The sequence below is a fragment of the Halichoerus grypus genome, chromosome X (assembly GCF_964656455.1).
Source record: "Halichoerus grypus chromosome X, mHalGry1.hap1.1, whole genome shotgun sequence".
Classification (NCBI taxonomy): Eukaryota; Metazoa; Chordata; class Mammalia; order Carnivora; family Phocidae; genus Halichoerus; species Halichoerus grypus.
In genome coordinates this window covers 2,902,772-2,912,557 of record NC_135727.1, presented here as the reverse complement: position 1 = coordinate 2,912,557, position 9,786 = coordinate 2,902,772, and the positions used below count along the sequence as shown (strand labels likewise).

At 58.8% G+C, this 9,786-nt stretch overlaps 1 protein-coding gene across 1 annotated transcript; it reads left to right on the top strand.

Moving 5' to 3' along the window:
* The first annotated feature begins 5,630 nt into the window (after positions 1-5,630).
* On the top strand, positions 5,631-6,370 carry LOC118524556 (melanoma-associated antigen 10-like). Its single transcript, XM_078064815.1, has one exon. It carries the CDS (start codon positions 5,631-5,633, stop codon positions 6,357-6,359), a length of 729 nt encoding a protein of 242 aa, XP_077920941.1. The 3' UTR covers positions 6,360-6,370.
* Positions 6,371-9,786: the final 3,416 nt, after the last annotated feature.

Genomic DNA, 9,786 nt, shown 5'->3' with positions numbered 1-9,786 from the left:
GCCCCCGCGTCTGCCAGGCCCTTTCCAGGCTTTGGTGGGGTCGGCAGCTTCTCCTCCAGGATGCTGGGCTTGAGGTGAGGCCGCTTGTTGGTCCTTCCCTGTGTGTGTTTGTGTGTGTGCGTGAAGACAGAGCCCTGGGCGTTTTAAGGAGTGCAGGGCCAGGGAGGGTTGGGGGAAGAAAGGAGGGCAAGTAACCTCCTGGGGGTGGGGGTGGTTGTTCCCTGGGATGACTCCCACATCCAGAGCTTGGTGTCCTTCAGGAAGCTGTCCTCTGGGGTTCCTTGCCATAGAAGGTTTCATCCGTTTCAGCGGCGGAGTGTGTGAGTGACATCCACCCCGCAGCATTTGTCCGTACCCAGTTCAAGAGTTAAGAGTTTTGTCATGTTCTGGGGGCGCCTGGGTCCTCTGTTGGTTAAGCATGTGCCATCGGCTCAGGTCATGATCTCAGGATCCTGGGATCGAACCCCACATTGGGCTCCCTGCTCAGTGGAGACTCTGCTTGTCTCTCTCCCTCTGTGTGTGCTCTTTCTCAAATAAATAAATAAATAAATACCTTTAAGAAAAAAAGAGTTTTGTCATGTCCTGGTCACCAGCCTGGACACCTTGCCTACTTGTTTGGTCTCTGGACCGAAATCACAGGGCATTGGCCTAGGGATGGGCTGGAAAGGCGACAGAATGGAACAAGCAGGGGACGGGGGTCAGAAGCTGGAGAAATAAAAGTTTGTTGGTTCTTGCTTCTGATGCCTTCCCGGCCATCATTGTGCAAATGCCAAAGGCAAGCACGCGCACACACGCGTGCTCGTCCATTGGCCTGGTTCTTCCAGAAAGGCGGGGGAAACGTCCTCCCAGCACAGAGGGAGCCCTGCTCACTGGCTCCTTGATTCCCAGAGCTGGGCTGAGCTCTGCTCTCTGGAAGGCCCTGTGGGTGAGCAGTGAGGACACGAGGAGAAGCAGGACACGTCCCAGCCATAGGGGACCGTGTCTAGCAGCCGCAGTCCTGGCAGGAAGGTGGGGAGGGGTGCGCGGAGACCCGCAGAAGAAGCGGAGGCAGGGTGAGGGGGGTGCGGCCCCCGGGGCGAGCACTGCAGTGGAAATGCCCCCGGCCCGGGGGCGGGGGGCTGGGGTGACCAGAGGGTCCCCGTGATTGCCTCTGTGCAGCTGGTCACCGGCAAGCTGGGTGGCGACACTGCCAGACTCCAGTCTCTGCCTCCGTGTCAGGGAAGGCGGGGGGCAGGCTGCGAGCCTATGTGTGAGGTGCACGGGCACGGGCTCAGCGGGGTGCCGGGGGCGGGGCCCCAACCTTGCCGGGCGGGGTCCAGGTGAGGAGCCCAGGGAGGACCGGGGGACCCCCGGCCTGCCCGCTCCCCTCTCCTGCCCCCACGTAGCCCACCCCGGAACCCATGTCCGCCCGACGTGCTGTCAGCCCGAGGGGACCCCTTCCTATGGGGTCCGGATGTGACGAGCGCCGACTTCCGCCTCGGAGGCGTGGGAGACGCCGGGACCGCCGTGTGTGGGAGGCCGGATCTCGGTCGGGCCAGGCCAGGCGTGCAGGTAGGCCCACCCGTGAGGGAGCACAGAGTGGGGGGACCCCCAGGAGCCAGGTGGCCCATGCCGGCAGCCCCGAGACACCCCGGGCGGGGACAGCGTCGTCCCGCTGAGCCCCTCCCGCCGGGGCCCAGGACCAAGGACACGGGTCCCCAGAGGGACGGGCCCGGGCCCTCCCTGGAGCGGGTTCCGGGGGCAGACGGAGGACTGTGGGGGCCACTCTTCGGCGCTCAGGTCCAGCCCCTCGGGCCCTGCCGCGGCCAGGCCCTGGGGGCCCCCCGGGGAGGGTGGCCACAGGTGGCGTCCGTCCGGTGAAACGCGCCTCGGGGCTCTGACGGAGCTTAGGACCTTGGTCAGAGGGGAAGGATGCCAGGTCGGGAAGGGGCGGGGGCACAGGGAGCCCCAGGGGGTCCAGGTGGGGTCGGGGTGGGGATCGATCGGGGCCAGGACCGAGGGACTCTCGAGCGCAGGACAGAGGGGACCTCACCGAGGTCGGGCCCCAGGGTGAGTCCGGGACGGCAGCTGGGCGGGATGGGGACACGCGGCCAGTGCGGCCGGACTGGTGCATCCGGGTGTCCCGAGAGACTAGGGGCCTTGGCGGAAGGAGCAGGGCCTCCCTCAGGCGGGCAGAGGGCCGGGCCCAGGTCCTGCTGGGCTTCACGCTGAGGATGCGGAGGGAGGACTGAGGGTCCCCGGACCCCCGCAGAGCGTCAGTCAGGGAAGGTCCGTTGCGGGGGGATGGGAGCACGTGGTGAGTCCGGACTTCCGCATCCGGGTCTCAGAGACACTGGGGGCCTTGGCAGAAGGAGCAGGGCCTCCCTCAGGTGGGCAGAGAAGAGGGCCCAGGCGATAACCCGAGTCAAGGTATGAACTCTGAGGGAGGACAGAGGAGATCTCACAGAGGTTGGGCCATAGTGTCTGTCCAGGAAGATCTCTGGGGGGCGTGGGCATGCGAAGTGAGTCCCGACTTCAGGTTCGGGGTCTCAGAGAGCCAGGAGGTCTGGTGTAAGGAGCAGGGTCTCTAGTTGGCAGGCGCGGGGGGGGGGGGGGGGCGGGGGGCGGGGGGAGGGGGGAGGAGCGCCCAGGTTCTGTCAGGAGTCAAGGTGGGAACCAGAGGGAGGAACGAGGGACCCTGGACCCAGTAGGGAATCAGTCCTGGGAGGCCCCAGGGTGGGACAACGCTGACATGAGGCACGTCCTGCCTTCTGCTCTGGGTCCCAGAGACACTGAGAGCTTGTTGTAAGGAGTGGCCCTCAGGAGCAGGGATGAGGGCACGGGCCATCCAGGGAGTCCGGATGGGGAACAGAGGATAGGGCTAAGGGACCCGAAGGAACCCCTCTCAGGGAATCCCTGGACTTTGTAGCGTGATGTGATGGCCACAGTCTTTGCCCGTGGCTCTCAGGGCAGTGAGGCTTTGGTCTGAGGCAACAGGCCTGGGGACAGCAGAGAGAGGATCAGCAGATGTGCTGCGGCTCCTGTTGAGATCCCTGAGGGAGGACTCAGGGAGGGACCTGGACTCCAGAACAGGGACAACGCACTGAAGCCTGCCCCTGCTGTCAGCCCCGGTAGGCCTGTTGGTGCCAAGTCCACAGGCAGTGTGTCAGGACGTCCGCATCCAGTTCTGACAGAGGCTGGGGGCCTGGTTTAAAAAACGGGGGGTCAGGAGCTGACGGGACTGCATGTGAGGACCCGGCGGGAGGACATGAGGGACCCTGGACCCCAGAACAGAGTCAGTCCTGGGAGGCCCCTGAGCGGGAGGAGGACGAGTGGCGCGTCGAGACATCCACATCCGGGTCTCAGAGAGGCCGGGGGTTGGGGTAAGAGGCGGATCCTCAGGTCAGCAGCAGGGAGGGCTCAGATCCTGCTGGAATCCAGGTGAGAACACTCAGGGAGAACTGAGGGCACCCTGGACCCCAGAACAGAGTCATCGATGGGAGGCCCTTGAGCAGCTGTCCGCCTGAGTCGCACCTCCGAATTTGGCCTTGGCTCTCAGGGATGTGCGGGGCGGTCAGAGGGGAAAGGACTCGGGACAGCAGAGGGCAGGGCCCCAGGTCTTGTTGGAGTCCAGGAGGGATGCAGGCTGAGAGCTGAAGACCGTAGAGCCTGAAACAGACAATGATTTTGTTGCCCTTGGGCTCCTTCTTCCATGTCCCCCAAGGTGGGGGGAGCAGCTGAAGTGTTTCCTGACGTCTGCACCCAGGGTCTGAAGGAGGTGAGCCTTGGTCTGAGGAGTGTGGCCTCAGGTCAGCAGAGGGTGGAGTCCCAAGACCCTGAGGGAGCACTGAGCAGACACCCACCCAGACATAGGGGACCCAAATGAAGTCCTGCCCCGGTGGTCAGTCCTGCGAGGCCAGGCCAGGTGTCAAGAAAAGTAAGCGCCCCACTTTCTCCTCTGGGTCTCACAAAGATGGTGGCCTTGGCCTGCAGGATGCATCCTGTGGTTAGAAGAAGGGATAGTTCCAGGTCCTGCTGAAAGTAAACATGAGCACCTTGAGGACAAAGAGTGGACCCCCGCCCCAGGACAGAGGGGCCAACCCCGATCTCAGCTCTTCGTGAATTGGGAGGGGTGCAGGGGAGGGCGTGGACTGTTGTCTCCTCACCCTCCTCTCGGAGCTCTCAGGGAAGTGAGACACACAGGAGTCCCTGCTCCTGCCAAGAGTCAACGTGGGGGCACCCGAGGGAGGAGTGAGTGACTCCCAACCCACCCCTCGGGACAAGGAGGTGATGGCCCAGGAATCTGTCCAGCCCCTACCTGGCGGCCCTGGGAACCCTGGGTGGGGCCTGTCAGGCTGAGTCCCTCCTCCTCTCCAGATCCCTCCTCTCAGGATGGGGAGGGCCAGGGCCTGAGGGTCTGGACTCAGGTAGCAGAGGAGGCAGGTGCCCTGGCTCTGGGTCTGGCCCTGACTGTTGGGGGGAGATGAGAAATGAGGGCATGCCTCCCACAGCAGGATCCTCAGGGCCCAGGCCTACCCTGCCGCTTCCGTCAGCCATGGGGAGACGGGCGATCGGTGGGCCAAGTTCTTTCTCCTGACTTTTCCTTCTGGTGTCTCCCAGAGATGAGGCCTCGGCACCAGGAGGGTGGCCTCAGGTCAACACAGGGAGTTTTCCCAGGCCTTCCGTGGGGTCAGGGTATAGACGGAGAGGTGCGCCCATCCCGGCACCGATGGAACCCCGAGCTTGGCCATCCCTGGGGTTCCGTGACGAGCCCTTAGACCTTTGGCAGGCGTGGGCACATGTGGGCCCCCTCGCTTACCTTCTGTGGAGTCTCAGGGCTGCGTGGTCTTGCTGTGACCCTTTGGCCTCAGGCTGCGGGAGGGGGGCCCAGGCCCTGCCAGGGGAAATAGCAGTCCCCTGAGAGGCCAAGGAGGGGAGCGCCCAGCTTGGACTGGTGGGGACCTCACAGAGTCCGCCCCAGCCCTCCTGCCCCACTGGGCCCCGTGTGCCGTGCTCTGTGTCTGCACCCTGAAGTGACTCCTCCTCTTGTCCTCCAGGGGCTTCAGGAACTCAGCGTTGAGGCCTAGGTCTGAGGCAGGAGCCTCTAAGGTCCCAGAGCAGGGGAGGTGCAGGTGAGTGCCAGTGGTCAAGGTGAGGTACGTGCTCTGAGCATGGGGCCAGGGGCTCGCCCATCCCAGCCCAGAGGGGAGCCCTCAGCACCCAAGCCCGACGCAGCGCACTGTCAGCTCCGGGACTTCAGGCCTCTGCTGCCCGGGCTGCGCCCTGAGGAGCCGTCCCACATCTTTCTTCAGGTTCAGCCCGACACAAACGCCATGCCCCTGGGTCAGAGGAGTGAGCTCTGGAAGCTGGAGGAAGACCCAGGCCCGGCCCAGGGCCTGCTGGAGGCACAGCTGTCCGGGGCTGGGGAGGAGGAGGCCCCATCTCCTCCCTCCTCCTCCTCCTCCTTCTCCTCCTCCTCCTCTCCCTCCCCTTTCTCCCCCTCCACTTTCTCCACTTCCTCCTCCTCCTCCCCTTCCTCCTCCTGCTCTGTCCTGCTCCTAATCCCCCTGGGGGAGGGGTCTGCTGCTGAGTCCCTGAGTCCTCCCCAGAGCCCTCAGAGTGCCTGCCCCTCCCCCACTGCCCAGGCAGCCATGGCCTGGAGCCAGCCTGACCAGGGCTCCAGCAACCTAGATGAGGAGGGGTCGAGCACCTGGGAGGAGCCGGAAGTCACCCAACCCTCTCTCCAGGACAAACTCCACGTGAAAGTGGCTGACCTGGTGGTGTTCCTGCTCCTCAAATATCGCAACAAGCAGCCGACCCACCAGGCAGAGATGCTGGAGATCGTCAGCAAAGATTACCAGGACGACTTCCCAGTGATCTTGGGCCAAGCCTCTGAGTGCATGAGGCTGGTCTTTGGCGTGGACCTGAAGGAGGTGGACCCCAGCGACCACTCCTACGTCCTGGTCACCGTCCTGGGTCTCACCTGTGATGGGATGCTGAGCAGTGAGCAGGAAGTGCCCAAGACCAGCCTCCTGGTGCTGCTACTGGCGGTGATCCTCCTGGAGAACGACTGTGCCCCTGAGGGGAAGGTGTGGGAAGCGCTGGGGGTCATGGGGGTGTATGCCGGCCAAGAGCACGTCATCTATGGGGAGCCCAGGGAGCTCCTCACCAACGTCTGGGTGCAGGAAGGGTACGTGGAGTACCGGCAGGTGCCCGGCAGCGACCCTGCCCGCTACGAGTTCCTGTGGGGTCCCAGGGCCCACGCCGAAACCAGCAGGTTGCAAGTGCTGGAGTATTTGCTCCAGGTCAATCGCAGGCAGCCCGGTTCCTCCATTATCCTGTCTGAAGGAGCTGTGAACGATGAGGAAGAGGGGGCCTGAGTCCCAGTGGCGGCCAGGCCATTTCCAGGCTTTGGTAGGGTCAGCAGCTTCTCCTGCGGGGTGCTGGGCATGAAGTGAGGCCACATTTTGGTTCTTCCCTGTGTGTGTGAAGAGAGAGCCCCGGGAGTTCTAAGTAGGGCAGGGCCAGGGAGGGTTGGGAGAAGAAAGCAGGGTGAAGAGCCAGCCTCTCTGGGGGCCTGTTCTCTGCAATCACTCCGACACCCAGAGCTTGGTTTTCTTGAGGAAGCTCTCAAATGTTGTTCCTTGGAATAGAAGGTTTAACCAGCTTCGGCAGCTAAGTGTGTGCGTGACATCCACCCCACAGCATTTGTACTTACCCAGTTCAAGAGTTTTAAGAGTTTTGTCATGTTCTGAAAATAAGGTGGGAGATCTTCCCTCCTTGTTTGGGTTCTGGAATGAAATCACAGGGCATTGGCATAGGAATTTGTTGGAAAGGCGAAAGAATGGAGCAGTCAAGTGACGGGGTCAGGAAATAGGGAAATAAAAGATTGTTCATTTTTGCTTCTTACTCCTTCTCGTCTGTCATTCTGCAAAAGTAACATAGATGCGTGCTCCCTCATTCGCTTGGTTCTCCAAGAAAGGAGGAGAAACGACATCTCAGCACAGAGGGAGCCCTGCTCACTGGCTCCTTGATTCCCAGACGTGGGCTGAGCTCTGCTCTCTGGAAGGCCCTGTGCGTGAGCAGTGAGGACACTAGGAGAGGCAGGACACGTCCCACCCTTAGGTGACTGTCTAGCAGCTGCACTCATGGCAGGAAAGTGGGGAGAGGTGCCCTGAGACCTGCAGAAGAAATGGAAGAAGAGTGAGGGAGTGCGGCTCCCGGGGCGAGCACTGCAGTGGAAGTGCCCCTGGCCTGGGTGGCTCAGGGTGTTGGGTCACCGTGATTCCTTCTGTGCAGCTGATCACCGTGAACCTGGGGGGTGACGGTGGCCCTACTCGGAGACAGGGTGCCTTAGAGGTGGGAGCAAAGTCTGAAATGGATGATTGCTCTGAGAAGTTCCTTCTGGATCATGGACAAACCAGAGAGAAATCTCCTGGGGCAGGAAAAGAAGGTATCCCGCACTCTCATCCCAATGCAATTGAACACAGTGCACAGACTAGGTGTTTTATATCCGTCATCTGCAAGTATTTCTGGAGAAGTACAGTGATATTCCTTTGAAGTGGAGCCCAGAAGACTCTAGACTGACACTCTTGTCCTGACCATGCAAAGCCAGAACCCACTGCATTAAAAAGTCATTTTAGTTTGATTATCTGGAGTGTAATTTGGACAGCTATAAGTAAGCAAGGTCTAGGTTTTGGTGGGGGGAGAAATGAGTGAAAGGAGTGGTTTGGTGGAAGAGCAGCTGGGAGGGAGGGAAGGAGCTGGTCTTTGACTCACATTCTAGGAGCTTTGTATTGTGTCCAGCTGGGACAAATCCCTCACGCCTGAATTCCACACATATTCTCATATATCTCACATATATCCTCTGATTTAGAAAATGGATTGAGTTTTACTTATGAAGCGCCCTCTTTGGCTGATTAGCTATTCCATGTCCTATTGAGCTGCACATTCTCTAACATGACCTGGGTAACAAAAAAATACCCCAGAGGAGAGAGTGGAAGGCTCTGGGATCAAAACAACATTTGAAATCACTGCCATTCATCAAAGTTCCAATATATGCCAGGCACTGTGCAAGGTGCTTTCCATATATCACATGCATTCCTGCAGTCCTGCAAGACGGGGCTTATCAAACTCACTCACTTCAGCAAGAACCTGAGGCTCCTAGGACTTGGTCATTTTCCCAGGATCACATGGCTAGTGAGTGACAGGGCAGAGACTAGAACCCGGGTCTGAATTCATGTAGAGTCCACGCTGTTCCCACGCACTGCAGCCCGTGGCCAACCTTCTGAGTCCTACATCATTCCTGAGGACAGCACGGTGTCTTCCAGGTGACAAAAAGAAGGATGCTGTGGCTAAGGTACTAAAACCTGTTGCTAAGGAAGGAAGGTGACAATGAGAATCAAACAGGTTTTGGGTACTGTCTGTGGGCTTTATTAACCTAGAGTTCTTCTGCCTGAGCCTCAGAGTTCTTTGAGAACTGACTGCCCAGGCGCTGGCATTTTTTCCAGACCTAGCACTTTCCCGAATTACAGCAGCCTTTCCCTGGTATTCCCCTGTGTGCTCTTCTGTCTAACTCCGGAACCTGGCCTGCTAACGAGCTCGTCACTGGTCCCCATGGAACAGCTAGGAATCACCTTCTCTCCCCCAACATAGAACCTTACTCTCTGTAGTAATCCTCTGGTCATTAAATGAAGAAAGTGAATCCTCCCTGCTGAGATTACAGAATCGTTTGAAAATTAGATGTCATCCTGTATTTGAAAGTATCTGTCACACAGGAGATGCTTGAAAAGTTCAAAGAACTCCAAGGCAAACTGACCTCAAAAACTCCTCCCCTGGGATGCCTGGGTGGCTCAGTTGGTTAAGCGTCTGCCTTCGGCTCAGGTCATGATCCCAGGGTCCTGGGCTCCAGTCCCACATCAGGCTCCCTGCTCAATGGGGAGCCTGCTTCTCCCTCTGCCCGCTGCTCCCCCTGCTTGTGCAATCTCTTTCTCTCTCTCTCACTGACAATTAAATAAATAAAATCTTAAAAAAAGAAACTCCTCCCAGCAATAAAGTCAGTCGTCATAACAAATTATAATAGTTGCATTTGGTTAAGCCCCTACTGTGTAACAATACATGGGAGAAACTTTAGTGTTCATCCATAGTGCGTCTTGCTTTCCTTCCAGGATACAGGGGACACCACCTTGCCAGTCCCCTTGTAGTTAGGGAGGGTTGTGTGATGACCCTTTGCCATGGAGATGTGAGCAGAAGCATTGTTTCTCACATCCAGGCATTTGCGAGCCAGTATGTCCGTTCCATGCTGTCTCCCTTGATTCACCAGCAAACATGGTGACCCCGTGTTGAGATAGGGGAGCCACAAGATGAAAGCAACCTGGACCCAGGGTCTAGGAAAAGCAGGGGGCCCCTGCCAAACTGTATCAGAATTTGTGTGCACAAAAATGCATTTCTGCTGTGTTAGCCCTTCAAATGTCAAAGTTTGTTGCATCAGTTAGCAGTTACTTTCATGCAGCCGCTTTTTTTGTTGTTAGGCTTATCTAGAAATTTTACTTAAGAAGGTAGTAGTACTGGGGCGCCTGGGTGGCTCAGTTGGTTAAGCGACTGCCTTCGGCTCAGGTCATGATCCTGGAGTCCCGGGATCGAGTCCCGCATCGGGCTCCCTGCTCGGCAGGGAGTCTGCTTCTCCCTCTGACCCTCCCCCCTCTTGTGCTCTCTCTCTTTCATTCTCTCTCTCAAATAAATAAATAAAATCTTTAAAAAAAAAAAAAGAAGGTAGTAGTACATATCTTCCTATTGCAAAAAACTTCT

Excerpts from the sequence above, each read along its gene's own strand:
- LOC118524556 (XM_078064815.1), top strand. The coding sequence starts at position 5,631 with ATGGCCTGGAGCCAGCCTGACCAGGGCTCCAGCAACCTAGATGAGGAG.